This window comes from Balaenoptera acutorostrata, chromosome 6, assembly GCF_949987535.1.
Source record: "Balaenoptera acutorostrata chromosome 6, mBalAcu1.1, whole genome shotgun sequence".
NCBI classification, from domain to species: domain Eukaryota; kingdom Metazoa; phylum Chordata; class Mammalia; order Artiodactyla; family Balaenopteridae; genus Balaenoptera; species Balaenoptera acutorostrata.
The window spans coordinates 82397599-82419968 of record NC_080069.1 but is presented as its reverse complement, the minus strand read 5'-3'; the positions used below and the strand labels follow the sequence as shown (position 1 = coordinate 82419968).

At 34.7% G+C, this 22370-nt stretch overlaps 1 protein-coding gene across 4 annotated transcripts in view; it reads right to left on the bottom strand.

The window, feature by feature from the left end:
- Positions 1-22370, bottom strand: part of VPS13A (vacuolar protein sorting 13 homolog A) — a 273046-nt gene that overhangs the window by 30326 nt on the left and 220350 nt on the right. For all 4 annotated transcript variants that reach the window (XR_009008570.1, XM_007182294.2, XM_007182295.3 and 1 more), the window contains exons 55-68: positions 21018-21171; positions 20360-20506; positions 19714-19795; positions 13826-13895; positions 12864-12969; positions 10429-10542; positions 9058-9203; positions 7773-7854; positions 6819-6932; positions 5294-5369; positions 5044-5207; positions 4685-4730; positions 4451-4574; positions 196-310 (exon numbers count right to left, since the gene is read on the bottom strand). Coding sequence is in view for 3 of the 4 variants with exons in the window: in XM_007182294.2 (XP_007182356.2) it covers positions 196-310; positions 4451-4574; positions 4685-4730; positions 5044-5207; positions 5294-5369; positions 6819-6932; positions 7773-7854; positions 9058-9203; positions 10429-10542; positions 12864-12969; positions 13826-13895; positions 19714-19795; positions 20360-20506; positions 21018-21171 (1540 nt within the window). In the remaining variant the exon portion in view is untranslated. The remainder of the gene's footprint in view (positions 1-195; positions 311-4450; positions 4575-4684; positions 4731-5043; positions 5208-5293; positions 5370-6818; positions 6933-7772; positions 7855-9057; positions 9204-10428; positions 10543-12863; positions 12970-13825; positions 13896-19713; positions 19796-20359; positions 20507-21017; positions 21172-22370) is intronic.

Here is a 22370-nt window from a genome sequence, read left to right as displayed (position 1 = left end):
AAGAAAAAAAAAAATCTTACAGTAAATAAATGTACATTTAAAACCTAAGTAAATGTAAGAAACTTTAAATGGAATTAAGCAAAACATATAAAAGCCCAAATAATCTAATATATATTTAAAGCATTATATAGCTACTTTAAAAAAAAGCTGACTTGACTATATTAATCTTAATTCATAAGATATTTCTTCACCCACCTGTAGCATTTGATTTCCAGTACCATCCCTCAACCTGTAAGGTCTGATAACTCCATCTTCATTAAAGAACCTAGGGGGTCGCAGACTCTCCACTTCATCAGAAGTCTCTGTAGCTCTAGAGGGAAAACATATAACTTGATTTTAATAACTACTCAAATACTCCTAAGTATACTTTAAAATGGAACTACTAAAAAAAAGATCTTCTTTTGGATAAAATGAGACTATTACATCACTTCTCTTTTTTAAATTCTGTCTTTTGACACAAATAATAATAAGTTCTCTAGACAAATGTAGAACTGTAAAGAAGTGTGATTATAGATTCTCTTGGATTTTCTTTGTCGACAATAATCAGAGAATCAGCGTATGAGTACCGCTTTTTCTTTTCTGGTTTAAGACTTTTAATTTCTTTTGCTTTTCCTATTTCCTACTATATTGCATTATTAGCTCCTCCAGCACAATGCGAAATACATGAGGGGATTGCAAGCATCCTGCTCTCATTCTCAACTTTAAAGGTAAAGCTTCTAAGAGTTCATGAAGCACAGATATCAGCAACTTTTTTTTTTTTTTTAAGGCACTGCTTGTTAAGCCAAGGAAATTCATTTCTACTCTTAGTTTGCTAACTTCTTTTTTTTTGTCATTGTTATTGAAAATCTTGAATGAACAATGAATTTTAAATACGGAATTTTCCCCTGGTCATTGCTGTGATCCTGTGGTTTATCTCCTTCAAACTATTAATGCTTTAAGTCACATTACATGGTTTTCTAATGTTCACATACCCTCACATTCCTTCTAAGGCTTGATATGTACTGTTTGAAACACATACACACATTGCTGAATTTGGTAATATTTTATTTAACATTTTTTGACTGTATGGACCTACATGAGAAAGACTCATTTATTGTTCATTCATTCATTCAACAAATATTCACATATTCAACAAATATTAAGAGCTTACCATGTAATGTATCCATATGTACAGACACATACATATGGATCAATCTCCAATTAAAAGCAGAAATTGGCAGAATGGATAAAAAAATGTGATCCAACTATATGCTGTCCAAAAGAGGCTCATTTTAGAGTCAAAGACACAGATAAGTTGAAAGTAAAAGGATGGAAAAAGATATACCATGTAAATAATAACCAAAAGAGAGCTGGAATGGCTATACAAAAATCAGAAAAAAATTAGACTTAAAAAAAAAAATTCCTATTGGACACAAAGAAGGACATTTAATTTTTTTTAATGAATTTTATTGGGGTATAGTTGATTTACAATGTTGTTTTAGTTTCAGGAGTACAGCAAAGTGAATCAGTTATACCTATACATATATCCACTCTTTTTTAGATTCCTTTCCCATACAGGCCTTTACAGAGTATTGAGTAGAGTTCCCTGTGCTATACATTAGGTCCTTATTATTATCTATTTTATATATAATAGTGTATATACATTAATCCAAATTTCCCAATTTATCCCTCCCCCACGTTGCCCCTGGGCAACCGTAAGTTTGATTTCTACATCTGTAACTCTATTTCTGTTTTGTAGCTAAGTTCATTTGTACCATTTTTTTAGATTCCACATATAAGCACTATCATATTTGTCTTTGTCTGACTTACTTCACTCAGTATGACAATCTCTAGGTCCACCCATGTTGCTGCAAATGGCATTATTTCTTCTATGGCTAAGTGATATTCCTTTGTATATATGTACCACATCTTCTTTATCCATTCATCTGTCGATGGACATTTAGATTGCTTCCATGTCCTGGCTATTGTAAATAGTGCTGCAATGAACAATGGGGTGCATGTATCTTTTCAAATTATGGTTTTCTCCAGATAAATGCCCAGGAGTGGGATTGCTAGATCATATGGTAGCTCTATTTTTAGTTTTTTTAAGGAACCTCCATACTGTTCTCCATAGTGGCTATACTAATTTACATTCCCACCAACAGTGTTGGAGGGTTCCCTTTTCTCCACACCCTCTCTGGCATTTACTGTTTGTAGACTTTTTAATGATGGCCATTCTGACCAGTGTGAGGTGATACCTCACTGTAGTTTTTTTTTGTTTTTTTTCACTGTAGTTTTTTGATTTGCATTACTCTAATAATTAGTGATGCTGAGAATCTTTTCATGTGTTTTTTAGCCATCTGTATGTCTCCTTTGGAGAAATGTCTATTTAGGTCTTCTGCCCATTTTTTGATTGCATTGTTTTTTTGATACTGAGCTGCATGAGCTGTTTGTATATTTTGAAAATTAATCCCTTGTCGGTTGCTTCATTTGCAAATATTTTCTCCCATTCTGAGGGTTGTCTTTTTGTTTATCGTTTCTTTTGCTGTGCAAAAGCTTTTAAGTTTAATTATTTCTGTTTATTTTTGTTTTTATTTTTATTTTCATTACTCTAGGAGGTGGATTGAAAAAGATCTTGCTGAGGTTTATGTCAAAGAGTGTTCTGCCTATGTTTTCCTCTTAGAGTTTTATAGTATCTGGCCTTACATTTAGGTCTTTAATCCATTTTGAGTTTACTTTTGTGTATGGTGTTAGAGAGTGTTCTAATTTCATTAGTTTACCTGTAGCTGTCCAGTTTTCCCAGCACCATTTATTGAAGAGACTGTCTTTTCTCCATTGTATATTCTTGCCTCCTTTGTCATAGACTGGGTGATCATAGGTGCATGGGTTTATCTCTGGACTTTCTATACTGTTGCATCGATCTATATTTCTGTTTTTGTGCCAGTACCATACCGTTTTGATTACCGTAGCTTTGTGGTATAGACTTAACTCAGGGAGCCTGATTGCTCCAGCTCCTTTTTTCTTTCTCAGGATTGCTTTGGCTACTTGTGGTCTTTTGTGTTCCCATACAAATTGTAAAATATTTTGTTCTAATTCTGTGAAAAATGCCATTAGTGATTTTAGAGGGATTGCACTGAATCTGTAGATTGCCTTGGGTAGTAAAGTCATTTTGACAATATTGATTCTTCCAGTCCAAGAACATGGTATATCTTTCCATCTGTTTGTGTCATCTTTGATTTCTTTCATCGGTCTCATGTAGTTTTCAGAGTACAGGTCGTTTGCCTCCTTAGGTAGGTTTATTCCTAGGTATTTTATTCTTTTTGATGCATTGGTAAATGGGATTGTTTCCTTGATTTCTCTTTCTGATCTTTCATTGTTAGTGTATAGGAATGCAAGAGATTTCTGTGTATTAACTTTGTATCCTGCAACTTTAACCAATTCACTGATGAGCTCTAGTAGTTTTCTGATAGCAGCTTTTGGATTTTCTATGTATAGTATCATGTCATCTGCAAACAGTGACAGTTTTACTTCTTTTCCAATCTGATTTCCTTTTATTTCCTTTTCTTGTCTGATTGTCATGGTTAATTCCTTATGATTTATTGACTTTTGAGCTTCTCTGATGACTATGACTCAATAATTATATTTGTGAAACTAAAGTTACAGGTAGAAAAAACTGTACCCTTTTTTCCAACCTTAACTCTAAACTAAAACTGGAAACACCCCATTATGGGCATAGTATGAAATACTGACTTAAAAGGAGCAACTAATTTAATGACAATACTTATTCCAATAGAGCAGAAAGCCAGAGAAAGTACAAAAGAAAAAAGGTCAGGGAGATATCCACCCACCAATTTTCTAAGTTAGGTTTCTAAGTTAAATTCATTAGTATGAATTTAATCAATTGTTTTATGTGTTACAAACTTCTATAATAGAGGTAACAATAACACAACTACTAAATTTTAGTCTTATGCTAAATTTAATTTGGAGGAAAAGAGAACATGTTTAAAATTATTTGCACAAGTGAAGAGAAATAGAGGGAAAGGATGTAATAGTTTCATAACAAAATAAGACCATAAAGGAAGGGGTGAACACAAACTGAGTTTGAACCAGGAATCTAAAATGCCATTCTTTATTTCTCAAAAAAGGAGACAGAATATTATATTTGCTAATTTTATAACTGATGTATAGCATTACATTATTGTAATGTATTTTAATCAAGGTAAGTGAAAAGCTTAACTTGCCAAACCTTCCCTGCCAAGGCTGCTGGGAATGAATGACAAATAAAGTAGAACTCTACAAAGCTGAAATGATGCAATACCAACAATTTAAGAAGTATCAAAAGCAATTAGGAAGATCATATGCAACTTGCCATTATTGCAGGGTCATAATTAAGTGCCTCAAGCCAAAGAGATTTATCTCATTTCTCTTGGTTTAAGCATTTTACTTATATTTTACATCAAAGAGAATTTACCTTTTTATTCCCTGAAATGTACTGCTAGCCATGTCTATGATGCCTCCAGTTGGCCTTGTCACTGCTCCAACTAAACCTTTCCCAACACCTTTAAAGAAACCAGCTGCTCCTTCTTTTTGAGCTCCTGGAAAGAAAAAAGACAAGAGTTTTAGACAACTGGATTAGGAACAAAAATGGAATCAATTTATGAAAGCCTTGGTAATATATATCACCCAAAGGAATCACTATACTTGCCTTTGATCGGTTTTGTAACAATTCCTGTTATGCCACTTACAAAACCCTAGAGGAAAAGCACAATTGAAAATTTACAATACTTTGACATGATACCTTGAAGAACCAAGTCTGGCTTACAAAAGAAATGCAGAGATCTGCTTTCTAGATACCATAAGAATTAACATATTTCCTAAGTATTTTATTTAAACAGAATATTTCTGGAGGCTACTGACATATTTTTTATTATGTCACAACCCACTGCTCCACCAACATCCAAATAATATTTGAGTGAATGAAAGTTTTATGTCTATTTCCTTACTCACAGATCGTGGCTTTAAAAGATATTCCTAAAATGTTCACAACCATGGGAAATTTCTTACAGAAACTAATCCTTTTCCTCCACGAGTGATGCCTTCTCTAAGACCAGCTGGTTGCTTGTTCATGGCTTCTCTTCTCTTCTGTTGGTAGTCTTCATCCATAGTCATAGCTGCTACCCCTTTAGCCATAGCACTGGTGATTTTGGAGGCAGCACCAGCTAATCCACCTAGCAAAATTGTAATACCTTTAGTAAAACAAAACATATCATTACTTTCTAGCATAATCATTCTTGGTAGGCATTCTGTTTCTTACCAACAGCTCCACCAACTAGTGCTTTCAGTCCCAGTGCCATTCCTTCCACAAACTCTTCAGGACCCTGGATGGCTCCCTAAAGGGTCAAAAAAGAATAATAATAAAGTTATGCTTACTTTTTAAAATTAATTAATTAATTAATTAATTAATTAATTAATCTTTGGCTGCGTTGGGTCTTCGTTTCTGTGCGAGGGCTTTCTCCAGTTGCGGCGAGCGGGGGCCACTCTTCATTGCGGTGCGCGGGCCTCTCACTATCGCGGCCTCTCTTGTTGTGGAGCACAGGCTCCAGATGCGCAGGCTCAGTAGTTGTGGCTCACGGGCCCAGCTGCTCTGTGGCACGTGGGATCTTCCCAGACCAGGGCTTGAACCCGTGTCCTCTGCACTGGCAGGCGGATTCTCAACCACTGCGCCACCAGGGAAGCCCTATGCTTACTTTTAAAGGTAAATTTTTTTTTTGGTATATACAAGGAAAGTAGTAGTGACAAAAAGAATAAAGATGTCCCAGAGAAAGTGACATCAGAAGAAAACTTCACATTAACATAATTCTCAGATATTTCATGACATTCAAAGTACAAAGGATAAAATGTTGGAAGTTGATCCAAACTTAGAAAGGAATATGACTATTCACCAAAGTGTACAAAAGATGCTTACTCAGATTATAAGTTATATGATGAGAAGGTAACCACAAACTACTCTATATACTTTTTAAAAAAAGAAATAAAAACACTTTAATTCTTAATATTTCTAATATTTTAGATTACAGTGTACAAAGTAAATACTAGTTTTACTTTATTTTTCATTATCTTCTATGTTTAAAAGTGAAAGTAGGAGAGTTTTGAATGTTTTGACAGAAATTTTTAAGGGACAGAGAACAATCATAATTTTTGCCATTGATTATTAAGATTGTTTCACACAGTGTCAGCTTGCATGGTTATTTTTACTGTCCCACACCACTGTGCAAAGCAAGACTGTGTGTCCATGGGAATCTTCCTTCTACTATAGTACAAATTTTATCCACCTTTAATATTCCAACAGAACACTTAAAATTTGGTATTTCTTAGTAAAGTCTTAAGTTTAAATTCTGAAGGAAAAGGTAAATATTTCTCCCAAGACTTCTCAAAAACCTCTTACCATTGTTTGCTTCAAAATAATGTCCTTTTGTTGTGTTTCCAAAAATCCATTCACAACTACAACTCAAGTTAACAACTGGGGTGATTATTATTACTATCATTTTTAATTGAAGTATAGTGGATTTACAATGTTTTAGTTACTGGTGTATAGCAAAGTGATTCAGTTATACATATATATACACAAGTGTGTGTATATGTATGTATATATATACTTTTCATATTCTTTTCCATTATGGTTTATTACAGGATATTGAATATAGTTCCCTGTGCTATACAGTAGGGACCTTGTTGTTTATCTATTTTATATATGGTAATTTGTGTCTGCTAATGGGATGCACTATTTATTCAAAAGTATTAGTGTGATATATTGCACAACACAAGATTAACTATTTTACCTGGTAAGGCTCATAAAAAAATGCTTCTACACCTTCAGAAAATTCTCTAATCAAGCCAAAGGGATTTCCCAAAACATCAAGTCCAAGAATGAGTACATACATCTGCTTAATGGCCTAAAAATGAAATGTAAACATTAGTCAAATCAGATTATCAGACTTAATATTTTTTTCCTTATATTCAGTACACACATCCAGTTTTTTTTCAGGCTAACACCCTCACCACTAATTTCAACCTAAACCATATCACCTTATTCATCAGTAGTCTTAGTTTTAAAAAGCAATTTGGTGTTAGAGTATGAGAAATAATATGACCTATTTACATAAAGTTTTAGAATATTCAAAATACTTTTACAACTATGTGTGACAGTTATTATTACTGCCACCATTTTATAGACTAGAGAAACATACAGGTCAAATGATGCCCAGAGCTATGGTGGGTAAACAGCAAAACTGGGATCCAAACCCAGACCTCTTAAGTCATGCTCAGTGATCTGTCCACCATACAACAGCTATCTCAATGCTCTATAAACTATACCACAAAATACAGGAGTCTTCAGAGGTGGACAAAAATCCACTAAAATAATATATCTACCTGACTAAACAACTTAATTACACTAAAAATACCCTGTGTTTATCAGTTACTTACTGATAAATAGTTTCCCTTGACCTATTTTTTTAAGTAAGGGAGGTGAATTACTTAGCTAATTATTATTTAAAGATTTACATCTAGTCCACACTGATCCAGGAAAGATTTCTGTCAAAGGCTACAAGTAGAAAGGCAAAAAACTGAAATGGTGGTTGGGCTCAACTCCTTTCTACAATCCTGAGGGAAAAAACCATGTTTGAAAATTTTGAAACGGCTATTCCCTTCCTGGCCAAATCATTATACCTATATAGACATATGGCTTCACCATTTTATCACTCTGTCCCTCGGTAAAATAATCTCAGACAAACCTGTTTTGAATAGTGTCTTATTACTTCAGACTGTAGTTCAGATGTTGTATGGAACTGATAGTTGAGTTCAAAAAATGCAAGCCTGAAAAAAAAAACACAAAAAAATGTATAAATATATAGAGAAAAGGAGATTATGTTTTTAATACTAATGAATGGTTTTATTTTCTTTAGAATTCTTCTCCAAAAAAATTCCTTTTAGTACATTTTCCCATACCAGTCAGAAAATCCACTCCTATATACATCTCTGCATATTCTGGTCAAAGAACCCTCTTAAGAATCTGATAAAAGCTATGGATCTTATCTTCAGAAAAGCCATCAATATACACATATTTTCACATAATTCAGGCAATTTAGAGACCCCTTGGGTCTGACGCCTGGACATGAACTATATTTCTCAATTCTGTCCTATCATGGCCCACACAGGAAATGCCTGACGCACTGAGATAAATGGAAGAGGCTGCTCAAGAATGGCCAGGGTTCAGCTGCTGCAGGTCCTGCCTGATCAGCTGACAGCTGAAGAATCACCATCAGGTTATTTATAACCTATTCACAGCATATACCTGGATCCACTAATTGGGAAGTTCTATGCTAAGGATAGGACAGCAGCAAGATTAGAAATCTCATCCTATTTCTGATGTCTTCAAACTTGTGTTTTTTAATTTGACTGTTTCCTAACTTTTATCTAGATTTACAGTTATGTCTTATTAAACTCACTGATTCTTACTACTGTTCTTAATAATAGTTCTAGGTGCTATCTGCAAAGGTCATGCTCATCTAAAGTCTCCACTCAGACTCTCTCAGTCTCTTTGGTCAGATAGTCTAATAGCTTACATTATGACTCACATTAAATTTTTGACTGTAACATTTAAACTGATCCCTTCATTTCTGCTATCATGGCATTCATTTTCTTCTAGTCACACATGCTTTGAAGAGTCTTGATCCCACAGGCCTTAAAGCAACATCTTTTAAGCACCACACATCACACCTTTGGGTATACACAGTTTCTTAGGAATCCTTCCCTAGGCCAAAAAGGCCTTATATAACACACAAACTTGCATGACCTCTGTCCCTCTTTCTTAAGGAAATTATTTAATAATTATTCTGTTATTTAACAGTTAAGGGTTACCAGGCAATATGTTACTTAAATTATATTCCATTTAACAGCAAAAAACCATATTCAACCTATGATCTGCAATGTACTTTACATACTTTTTCACTTATAAAATTTTAATGTAAACATAAAATGGACTTTTCATCAATTTATACATTTGAATATTAAACATACTTAAAAACTACATCTTGTACATCTGTAAGAGTGGCACCAATACTCTTCAGCAAAAGATTTAAAGAATGAACTGCCATCAGTCCTTCAGGTTGTTCTGAATCTTTAGCTTCTTTGCCACCTGAACTCAGTGAAACACTTAAATGCAACTAAAGAGATAAAGAGAGAAATATTTAAAGCACTTTCTTCATAATGACAGTTTTAACTCTTAAAATTCAATATCATCTTAAATTCACTATACCATAAATAAGATTTCAAAGTTACCTAGATTATATCAAAATTAATAACTGGAATGTTAAAAGAATTTAAAATCTAAACAGCCCTTTAAAAAATTTAAATTCAACCATGTAATGTATGATATTTAGTTCAATCCAATTCTTTTGGTAAACCTAGGAAAATATTAATCTTCATATATTTTTTAATAACATTAACAATCTAGAAGTTGAAACTGTTGAAAATTAACTCAAATATCTCCAAAAGTGAACGTTTCAACTATTAGAATTAAGTTAGCATGGTAAAGCTAGTTAAAAAGCACTTTTGTATTATATGTATTATATATAGTATAAGTAGTTATACAGGAATTTTCTTCAAGTATTATGTAAGTTAACTCAGAGAAATTTTATGTGGGCTTCCCTGGTGGTGCAGTGGTTGAGAATCCGCCTGCCAATGCAGGGGACACGGGTTCAAGCCCTGGTCTGGGAAGATCCCACATGCCGCGGAGCAGCTGGGCCCATGAGCCACAATTACTGAGCCTGCGCGTCTGGAGCCTGTGCTCCGCAACAAGAGAAGCCGCGATGGTGAGAGGCCCGCGCACCGCGATGAAGAGTGGCCCCCGCTTGCCACAACTACAGAAAGCCCTCGCACAGAAACGAAGACCCAACACAGCCATAAATAAATAAATAAATAAATAAATAAAGGAAGAAACAACCCCTCTATAAAAAAAAAAGAAATTTTATGTTAAGAACTTACTTTTAGTTCCATTCAATCTTCAATTTTTAAATCAAGGTTACTTTATAAATTAATTTCAAACTTATACTAATATCATACACAAAAGTTTGAGAATTGTCACTCAACACCTTAATGGATAGCAAGTTAACATAATGTTACGTCTAGATGTAAACATATAAACACATACTGTAGGTGGCTCCACTATTATTTCCACATGATAAAAAATTATTATAAGAATAAATAATAAATAAAAATTTAAAAGTTATCATTTCTTTGTTATTTACTTATATTTGTAATTGTGAAGTTATAGAATTTATATACTATTAAAGAACATAATTTAAATGCTGTATTCCCCCAAAGAGATCAAATCAATCTGCTATTACCTAGATTATCAAGGATAATAAAAATGACTTATTTTTCCCCTACCTTGATAGGAGATATATGAAAGTATTCATAGAGACTGAATTGTGATGAATCTACTAATGAAACTATTTTATATTCTTCTTGGAAAGCTTCTATATCTTTATGAAAAAGTTCAACCTATAAAGGAACATAAAATATTAAAAATTTAAGGGATATTTCTGTATAAGTATTAAGCTAATAGCTCACACGCTGCAGAATACTCCCCCATAATATCCAGATTCAACATTGCTCATGATTGGGAACTTACTGCTTTGGAAGGGAAACTAACATCTCTACTGTTAGGAAAGTTCGGTCACTCACAAGCTGATAAGCATATCTTATATGTTTCCATCCAGTGCATTAAAAGACACTAAGGTTTTCTTCACGTGACCATAGATTTTATTCCAAAAGGCCACTAATCCATCAACACTTTCTTAGGAATAATACAATCATAATGTACTTGTAGCTTTTTGATAAATGCATTACTGACATCTACAGAGGTCACTAATATAATCAAAAAAGGGAAGGCACTGAAAGTAATTTTTCATGAAGTGATTACTGCTTTCATTCTTGATAATCAACACTACTTCTTTTCCAAATGCTCACAAATCTAGTACTTCTGTGTGTTGAGAAATGGCCCAACATTCACATTTTAACTGATTAACAAAAACTTCAAAATGATAACCTTATTAAAAGTATATCCAGAAATTCACTTCTGGGATAATGGTGTAAGGAGCTCTTTAGCTCTCCAGTGAAACTGGTAAAATTTATTTAAAAAAACAAACTTTTCAGGCCTCTATGAATGGTCCTAAGGGTATAACCAAATAAAACATCTATTCAAGAAAATCTATAAAAATTTGGTAGGAAAAGTGAGTCTGTGGTATTTGAAAAAGGACCATTCTCTCAGTTCCCCCTCCCAACTCAGTAAGCCAGAATTCCAATCTAGACTGGTGGACCCAAGAACTCAGAGTTCCCTCTCTGCCCCACCTCCAACTGGAAGACTTTCTTCTTGGGAGGAACAGAGGTCAGCACTTCTCATCCTGCCCCCAGCTACTAGCTGCTGAGGCTAAACTACATGGGAAGAAGGAGCTTCCCTCTTCTGCCCAGCCTCCACTCAGAGAACAAAGGCTCTACTTGGGTGTGACACCACTGAGAATACTGAGGTCTGATCACCCTTGGCCCACCTCCAGAGCTCCAAAGCTCTGGTCCAGAGATATTGCCTGGGCGGGGGTTGGGGGGTGGGGGGGTGGGAGTAGACTTTAAAACAGATAGCTCCTAATCTCTTCCCAAAGAAACTGACTTCATTTACAACAACATGTAAAGTTCAGGCCTAAGAGTGCTCTAGGAAACAGTGAATGTTGTGGTGAAAGGCAACTGGGAGGAAAATCCTTGATTCAGTGAAGATACAGGCTAAACTGTAGGCCTGTTAGTTTTTGTGAAAGAACTGGGGAAAGAGATGGGGTTGGAACAAATATCAAACACTTATCTTCAGATCACTTCCTTCAAAGGAGGCGAAATTTGACTGGATTAGTCTGTAGAGCAATTTATGCCCTAAGGCATTACTGAAAAAAACCAGAGCAATCATCCAGCAATTAGCGGCTGTGATCATGGAAAGAAATGCAGAGAGCCCTGTAAAAACCACTTTTATTCCAGGGTAACTGTAGGTGTCCCAAATCTTCACCTCCCTGAGGAGCGACATCAAAGGCTGAACAATGCAGGGAAAGGTAAGGGTGGGGGTGGGGTAGACTTCAATAAAATAATCCAGCCAGTCACTGAACTAATAAATAAACCAATAACAATAATAAGCCTTGGAGAAAGGGGGACAAGTATCCAGCACTGTTTCAGTATACAGTTGACCTTCTGTATCCACAAGGTTCCACATCAGTGGATTCAACCAACTGTATATTGAAAATTAAAAAAAAAAAAAAAAATCCATTAAGTTCCAAAAAGCAAAACTTCCATTTGCCACACCCTGGCAACTATTAACATAGCATTTACATTGTACTAGGTATTATAAGTAATCTAAAGATGGTTTAAAGTACATGGAATATGTGTGTAGGTATATGCAAGAACATCTTACCTTTTATTTGCCTTATCCCTTTTCTCATCAAATATCCTGGTCATATCCAAATTTCTAAATTATTAATCAACACAAAAGTAACCCAGGAAAATAAAATAGGAAAAAAGTGATGTAAACATGACTGATTATCCTCTTCCCCCTACTACTGGCCTAAAACCTTTCCTCCTATTTGCTAAGTCATCTTAAAAAGGTTATTTGTCTTGCTTCCAACTTCTATAATCTGAAAATGTGTTATCTGCCAATGTAGAACCATGGCAGCATAATAAAAAAATTTTAATTTTTAAAACCATTTTAATACATTTAAGAATGTATAATGTTACCATTTTTTTAAGTCCTCCTCTTTCCCTAATTCTTCCCATCATATTGTTATAAGTCTTACCTCTGTTTTTTCAGTTACTTCAGCTGCTGTCATAAGTTCTGATATAGCATAGACAAACCCAAGATCCAACCTGAGATCCATTTCTTGGATCAACACTTTGAAATACCTATAATACAAGGTAAAAAACATTTTAAAATCATCGATTAACTGCATTAACAAAATTATATAGGAAAAAATATTAGATAAATATTAAAACATAGAAACTTAGAACTTTTTAGGTGAATGAATTAAAAAATGTCACGGCAACACTATTCATAATGGCAACAAACTCATAATATGAAAATGCCTACAAAAAGGAAATCGGTAAGTAACCGTGGTATATAGTCACACAAGAGAATATTACATACTAGTTATAATAAATAAACTCTAGCTACATACAACAAAATAAATTTTAGTAAAAATCTGAATGAAAAAAGCAAGTCCCAGGATATATTTACAGTTAAAAAAATTTTTTTTAATTAGGAAAAATTTTGGCAAAGTAAGAAGCATAATGTTTAGGTACACATAAACAATAAAACAGTATTTTAAAAAGGGAATAAAAATAGTATTTATCTTGGTGATAGGGTGGAGGAAACAAGAAATACGGGAGTGATACATAGATGGATGTTTCTGTCAGTGTTCTATTTTTTGAACTGGGTGGTGACTGAATTGAAAATATTATTTTCTTGTTTCTAAAACAGTATGCAGTAATTATAGACAACTTAATAGAGAAAACAAATAAAAAAGAAAATAACAAAATATACACAATTCAGAAATGACTACTGTTAATACCTAGGTATAATTCATTTGGAGCCTTCTGACTCTCCAAGATTATGAAATAATTGATTTTTCCTATGACCTTTATAATTTAATATTTTACACTTAAATCTTTGACTCATCTGAAATTTATTTAAGAGTACAATTAACTCATATTTAAATTAAAACATTAAAAGCACACACAATAAATGTATTAAGACACTTACTTAATACGTGATATCTGCGAATGTCCTGCAGATCTCATGACAATACTGACATCTGTAAAGGGCTTTGGTGCTGTAGAGATTAATAAATATGATTAATGATGCTTTAAACAAAAGATAAGCATTTTCTTGCAATTTAATACACATCACAGTGGACAACTAAATTATTTGCTAAATCATGAGTATCAATTAAAATTACTGATATTTGTAAGATCTATCACAACCTTAATTTCAGACTCCAGGATTGTTCTTTTTAATTATCTGTATTCACTCTAAGGTTAACTGATCCTTTAAATTAGTGATTTTAAACCAGAAGTATGCATTAGAATCATTAGGAAGTCTTTGTGAAAACAGACTCAGAGTCTTATCTTTTTTTTTTTTTTTTTTTTTACATTTTTAGAAATTTCATGTAATGTCTGAAACATTTATATTAACATATTTCCATACAAATAACCCAATGAAAGTTTAGTATTAGTTGTTTTGTTTGTTTTTTTATACTGCAGGTTCTTATTAGGCATCAGTTTTATACACATCAGTGTATACATGTCAATCCCAATCGCCCAATTCAGCACACCACCATCCCTACCTCACCGCAGTTTTCCCCCCTTGGTGTCCATATGTCCATTCTCTACATCTGTGTCTCAACTTCTGCCCTGCAAACTGGCTCATCTGTACCATTTTTCTAGGTTCCACATACATGCATTAATATACGATATTTGTTTTTCTCTTTCTGACTTACTTCACTCTGTATGACAGTCTCTAGATCCATCCACGTCTCAACAAATGACTCAATTTCGTTCCTTTTTATGGCTGAGTAATATTCCATTGTATATATGTACCACAACTTCTTTATCCATTCGTCTGTTGATGGGCATTTAGGTTGCTTCCATGACCTGGCTATTGTAAATAGTGCTGCAATGAACATTCGGGTGCATGTGTCCTTTTGAATTACGGTTTTCTCTGGGTATATGCCCAGTAGTGGGATTGCTGGGTCATATGGTAATTCTATTTTTAGTTTTTTAAGGAACCTCCATATTGTTCTCCATAGTGGCTGTATCAATTTACATTCCCACCAACAGTGCAAGAGGGTTCCCTTTTCTCCACACCCTCTCCAGCATTTGTTGTTTGTAGATTTTCTGATGATGCCCATTCTAACAGGAGTGAGGTGATACCTCATTGTAGTTTTGATTTGCATTTCTCTAATAATTAGTGATGTTGAGCATCTTTTCATGTGCTTTGTGGCCGTCTGTATGTCTTCTTTGGAGAAATGTCTATTTAGGTCTTCTGCCCATTTTTGGATTGGGGTGTTTGTTTCTTTGATATTGAGCTGAATGAGCTGTTTATATATTTTGGAGATTAATCCTTTGTCAGTTGATTCATTTGCAAATATTTTCTCCCATTCTGAGGGTTGTCTTTTTGTCTTGTTTATGGTTTCCTTTGCTGTGCAAAAGCTTTGTAGTTTCATTAGGTCCCACTTGTTTATTTTTGTTTTTATTTCCATTACTCTAGGAGGTGGATCAAAAAAGATCTTGCTGTGATTTATGTCAAAGAGTGTTCTTCCTATGTTTTCCTCTAAGAGTTTTATAGTGTCCAGTCTTATATTTAGGTCTCTAATCCATTTTGAGTTTATTTTTGTGTATGGTGTTAGGGAGTATTCTAATTTCATTCTTTTACATGTAGCTGTCCAGTTTTCCCAGCACCACTTATTGAAGAGACTGTCTTTTCTCCATTGTATATCTTTGCCTCCTTTGTCATAGATTAGTTGACCATAGGTGCGTGGGTTAATCTCTGGGCTTTCTATCTTGTTCCATTGATCTATGTTTCTGTTTTTGTGCCAGTACCATATTGTCTTGATTACTGTAGCTTTGTAGTATAGTCTGAAGTCAGGGAGTCTGATTCCTCCAGCTCCATTTTTTTGCCTCAAGACTGCTTTGGCTATTCGGGGTCTTTTGTGTCTCCATACAAATTTTAAGATGATTTGTTCTAGCTCCGTAAAAAATGCCATTGGTAATTTGATAGGGATTGCATTGAATCTGTAGATTGCTTTGGGTAGTATACTCATTTTCACAATGTTGATTCTTCCAATCCAAGAACATGGTATATCTCTCCATCTATTTGTATCATCTTTAATTTCTTTCATCAGTGTCTTATAGTTTTCTGCATACAGGTCTTTTGTCTCCCTAGGTAGGTTTATTCCTAGGTATTTTATTTTTTTTGTTGCAATGGTAAATGGGAGTGTTTCCATAATTTCTCTTTCAGATTTTTCATCATTAGTGTATAGGAATGCAAGAGATTTCTGTGCATTAACTTTGTAACCTGCAACTTTACCATATTCATGAATTAGCTCTAGCAGTTTTCTGGTGGCAGTTTTAGGATTCTCTATGTATAGTATCATGTCATCCGCAAACAGTGACAGTTTTACTTCTTCTTTTCCAATTTGTATTCCTTTTATTTCTTTTTCTTCTCTGATTGCCGTGGCTAGGACTTCCAGAACTATGTTGAATAATAGTGGTGAGAGTGGACATCCTTGTCTCGTTCCTGATCTTAGAGGAAATGCTTTCCGTTTTTCACCATTGAGAATGATGTTTGCTGTGGGTTTGTCATATATGGCCTTTATTATGTTGAGTTAGGTTCCCTCTATGCCCACTTTCTGGAGAGTTTTTATCATAAATGGGTGTTGAATTTTGTCAAAAGCTTTTTCTGCATCTATTGAGATGATCATATGGTTTTTATTCTTCAATTTGTTAATATGGTGTATCACATTGATTGATTTGCGTATATTGAAGAATCCTTGCATCCCTGGAATAAATCCCACTTGATCGTGGTGTATGATCCTTTTAATGTGTTGTTGGATTCTGTTTGCTAGTATTTTGTTGAGGATTTTTGCATCTATATTCATCAGTGATATTGGTCTGTAATTTTCTTTTTTTGTAGTGTCTTTGTCTGGTTTTGGTATCAGGGTGATGGTGGCCTCATAGAATGAGTTTGGGAGTGTTCCTTCTTCTGCAATTTTTTGGAAGAGTTTGAGAAGGATGGGTGTTAGCTCTTCTCTAAATGTTTGATAGAATTCACCTGTGAAGCCATCTGGTCCTGGACTTTTGTTTGTTGGAAGATTTTTAATCACAGTTTCAATTTCATTACTTGTGATTGGTCTGTTGATATTTTCTGTTTCTTCCTGATTCAGTCTTGGAAGGTTATACCTTTCTAAGAATTTGTCCATTTCTTCCAGGTTGTCCATTTTATTGGCATAAAGTTGCTTGTAGTAGTCTCTTAGGATGTTTTGTATTTCTGCGGTGTCTGTTGTAACTTCTCCTTTTTCGTTTCTGATTTTATTGATTTGAGTCCTCTCCCTCTTTTTCTTGATGAGTCTGGCTAATGGCTTATCAATTTTGTTTATCTTCTCAAAGAACCAACTTTTAGTTTTATTGATCTTTGCTATTGTTTTCTTTGTTTCTATTTCATTTATTTCTGCTCTGATCTTTATGATTTCTTTCCTTCTGCTAACTTTGGGTTTTGTTTGTTCTTCTTTCTCTAGTTTCTTTAGGTGTAAGGTTAGATTGTTTACTTGAGATTTTTCTTGTTTCTTTAGGTAGGCTTGTATAGCTATAAACTTCCCTCTTAGAACCGCTTTTGCTGCATCCCATAGGTTTTGGGTCGTCGTGTTTTCATTGTCATTTGTCTCTAGGTATTTTTTTATTTCCTGTTTGATTTCTTCAGTGATCTCTTGGTTATTTAGTAACGTATTGTTTAGCCTCCATGTGTTTGTCTTTTTTACGTTTTTTTCCCTGTAATTCATTTCTAATCTCATAGCGTTGTGGTCAGAAAAGATGCTTGATATGATTTCAATTTTCTTAAATTTACTGAGGCTTGATTTGTGACCCAAGATGTGATCTATCCTGGAGAATGTTCCGTGCGCACTTGAGAAGAACGTGTAATCTGCCGTTTTTGGATGGAATGTCCTATATATATCAATTAAATCTATCTGGTCTATTGTGTCATTTAAAGCTTGTGTTTCCTTATTTATTTTCATTTTGGATGATCTGTCCATTGGTGTAAGTGAGGTGTTAAAGTCCCCCACTATTATTGTGTTACTGTCGATTTCCTCTTTTATAGCTGTTAGCAGTTGCCTTATGTATTGAGGTGCTCCTATGTTGGGTGCATATATATTTATAATTGTTATATCTTCTTCTTGGATTGATCCCTGGATCATTATGTAGTGTCCTTCCTTGTCTCTTGTAACATTCTTTATTTTAAAGTCTATTTTATCTGATATGAGTATAGCTACTCCAGCTTTCTTTTGATTTCCATTTGCATGGAATATCTTTTTCCATCCCCTCACTTTCAGTCTGTATGTGTCCCTAGGTCTGAAGTGGGTCTCTTGTAGACAGCATATATATGGGTCTTGTTTTTGTATCCATTCAGCCAGTCTATGTCTTTTGGTTGGGGCATTTAATCCATTCACATTTAAGGTAATTATCGATATGTATGTTCCTATGACCATTTTCTTAATTGTTTTGGGTTTGTTTTTGTAGGTCCTTTTCTTCTCTTGTGTTTCCCACTTAGAGAATTTCCTTTAGCATTTGTTGTAGAGCTGGTTTGGTGGTGCTGAATTCTCTTAGCTTTTGCTTGTCTGTAAAGCTTTTGATTTCTCCATCGAATCTGAATGAGATCCTTGCCGGGTAGAGTAATCTTGGTTGTAGGTTCTTCCCTTTCATCACTTGAAGTATATCATGCCACTCCCTTCTGGCTTGCAGAGTTTCTGCTGAGAAATCAGCTGTTAACCTTATGGGAGTTCCCTTGTATGTTATTTGTCGTTTTTCCCTTGCTGCTTTCAGTAATTTTTCTTTGTCTTTAATTTTTGCCACTTTGATTACTATGTGTCTCGGCGTGTTTCTCCTTGGGTTTATTCTGTATGGGACTCTCTGCGCTTCCTGGACTTGGGTGGCTATTTCCTTTCCCATGTTAGGGAAGTTTTCGACTATAATCTCTTCAAATATTTTCTCTGGTCCTTTCTCTCTCTCTTCTCCTTCTGGGACCCCTATAATGCGAATGTTGTTGCGTTTAATGTTGTCCCAGAGGTCTCTTAGGCTGTCTTCATTTCTTTTCATTCTTTTTTCTTTAGTCTGTTCTGCAGCAGTGAATTCCACCATTCTGTCTTCCAGGTCACTTATCCGTTCTTCTGCCTCAGTTATTCTGCTATTGATTCCTTCTAGTGTAGTTTTCATTTCAGTTATTGTATTGGTCATCTCTGTTTGTTTGTTCTTTAATTCTTCTAGGTCTTTGTTAATCATTTCTTGCATCTTCTCAATCTTTGCCTCCATTCTTATTCCGAGGTCCTGGATCATCTTCACTATCATTATTCTGAATTCTTTTTCTGGAAGGTTGCCTATCTCCACTTCATTTAGTTGTTTTTCTGGGGTTTTTTCTTGTTCCTTCATCTGGTACATAGCCCTCTGCCTTTTCATCTTCTGTGTCTTTCTGTAACTGTGGTTTTTGGACCACAGGCTGCAGGATTGTAGTTTTTCTTGCTTCTGTTGTCTGCCCTCTGGTGGTTGAGGCTATCTAAGAGGCTTGATGGGAGGCTCTCAGAGTCTTATCTTTTTATTCAAAGGTTCTAGTGGCTTTTAAATTAGGGGTTTACAAATTAGTAATCTTTTTTAAAAATTAATATCTCTAAACATTATATATATATTTCTAAATAATCTTTTCTTCAGTATTCACTCAGTTTTATTGAAGTTAGTTGAGTACTTCCTGGTCTTTTTTCAAGCTGTTTAATTTTCCAATCCTATAGACACTAAACTTGAGAATGGTTTCACTTCATATTTTTATAGTAAAAGAAACCAAATAGCTAATACAACCATTTTTATGACAATGTAAAAATACAAACAAACCTGAATCCATGGTGACCGACTTAGGAGGTTTAATGGGGTAAAACACAAATGGAAATATAGCACCATGTATCTGGTTTTGGATCTAAGAAAACAAACAACAGGTCAGTATATTAATATGTTAATTATAGAACCTGACTAGAATAACAAAATTTAAGAAGTAGAAGGAATCAAAAACTCTAGTCCAGGGCTTCCCTGGTGGCGCAGTGGTTGAGAATCTGCCTGCTAATGCAGGGGACACGGGTTCGAGCCCTGGTCTGGGAAGATCCCACATGCCACGGAGCAGCTGGGCCCGTGAGCCACAACTAGTGAGCCTGCGCGTCTGGAGCCTGTGCCCCACAACGGGAGGGGCCGGGATAGTAAAAAGGCCCGCGCACCGCGATGAAGAGCGGTCCCCGCACCGCGATGAAGAGTGGCCCGCACTTGCCGCAACTAGAGAAAGCCCTCGCACGAACCGAAGACCCAACACAGCCAAAAATAAATAAATTTAAAAAAATAAAAAAAAAAATAAAGTAGCTATTAAAAAAAAAAAAAACAAAAAAAACTCTAGTCCAACAATGAAACTTAAGTACTAGACAAAACAGACGATGCGAACACATTTACTGCCATATTCCTTTAGAATAAAATTTGACTATCTTTTCAAACTCACCTGTATTCTGTAAATTTGAATTCTAAATGATGATTGATGTGCAGATGTGCTATATTCTACTTTTAATGCTGGAAGGTAATTTCTTCTTATAGCTATTACATGTGGCTGCAAAATCTTCATGTTAGTACCACTAGGTGTGAAGCGAACCTGAAAAATATGCCCCCACACACACACACAAATATGGAATTTCTCTTTATTTATTAATTGATTAAAATTAGAAATCTGTATCATAAAACTTTAAAGATAATATTAAATAGTAGGCTAAATATTTGATGAGATTTTGACTGAGATCTTTATACGCCATATCCATACAATTCACAAAAATATTCATATAATCCTTATAACTTGGTTTTATCACTTTTTATATAACTTTACTAAAATTTCTCAAACAAATAAAGCGATAACAGTTTAACAGTTTTAAAAATAAAACTAAACAACTTATTGCCTTCTTGTTAACCAAGGAGTAGATCATTAGCAGCTTAAGAAAGTCTGAATCTTGATACAGAGAACTATCCCTTTAAAATATTCTATATAAAGTATGTATAATAGGATTCATTGTTTTGTAAACAAACTAGTCTCTCCTGAAAAACTAACTTGTGATTTATCTAATTACAACAGATAAAAATTAAAACTTCACATCAGTACTTAAAAATATTACCGGAATGTTAGTGTCCAACTCAATAACCTTATCTTCTGACGGTGAAGATTCAGTATATTCCTTAAATTCTTTCTCTAACTTCTCAGTGTGCTTTACACTCATTGGCTTCCATCTTGCCTTCTTCTTGGGCTTTGTCTCCCAAACCACATCAGAACTTATATATGAAAGCAAAAATCATGGTACTAATTTATAAACATTTTCATTTTAACTGGTTTATTACATGAATTACCATTACTGAAAAACCTTCAGTAAATTTTTGCAATATCCCTAGTTGTAAGCAAGCATATTACAAGTTTAAAAACATGAATTCATTCAACCAATACTTATTAAACTCCTATTTAGGCACTACTCTAGGTGGCAGGGAGATTATCAGTGAACATTTCTGCCATATTGGAGCTTTCTTTTACCTGAGGAGTGATAGACAATAAATAGTAAATTAGCATATTTTAATATATTAGGAGGTGAAAATGCTTTTGAAAGAAGAAAAAGTAGACAGGGTAAGTTGGATGTGGAGTACTGGGATATGCAAAGTGGCAGGGGTTGCAGCATCAGAATAGAGTGGCCACCAGAGGTGTCATTAAGAAGGCGAGATTTCAACAGTCTTAAAGAAGATGAGGGAGTTATCCAGCACAGAAGAGAAGAACAACATTTCAGGTAGAGAGACAAGCTAGAGCAAAGACTCCAAGCAGAGCATGCCTGTAGTCCAGGTAGAAGAGCAAGGAGGCTGGCATGCCTGGAACACATTAAGAGTAGAAGATGAAGTAAGACAGATAATGAGAGGCAAAATAACGTAAAGCCTTGGGGATACTGTAAAGACTTTTGAGTTTTATTCTGAGATGAGGACCCACTGAAAGATTATGCGAAGATGATCAGCCACATAGTCTGACTTAAGGTTTAAGAATGTACTGTGTGTTGGAATGGGAAGAAAGAAAAAAAAGGGATGAAGACTAGAACAGGAAAGCTTGTTAGGAATGTAATGTAGTAAGCCAGGAGAAAAATGGTGATGGCTCTGCCTACGGTGGTCTAAGAGTGAGGCAGTACAAAGTGGTCAGATTCTACGTGTGTTTTAAGCTAGATCCAAAACACTACTTTTAGATGGATTAGATGTGGGGTGTAAGATAAAGAAAGGAATCAAAGATGATTCCAAAGTTTTTGGCCTGAGCAGCTGGAAGAATGTAGTTGTCGTTAACTCCAGTGGGAAAGCAGGTTTTGGTAGAAGGATATCAGGAGTTTGGTTTTACATACTACAAAGCTTAAGAAGTCTCTTAGATACCTGAGTAAAGATTTTATGTAAGTTGTTGGATAGATAAGTCTGGAGTTCAGGACAAAAATCTGGCTGAAGATATATTTCTA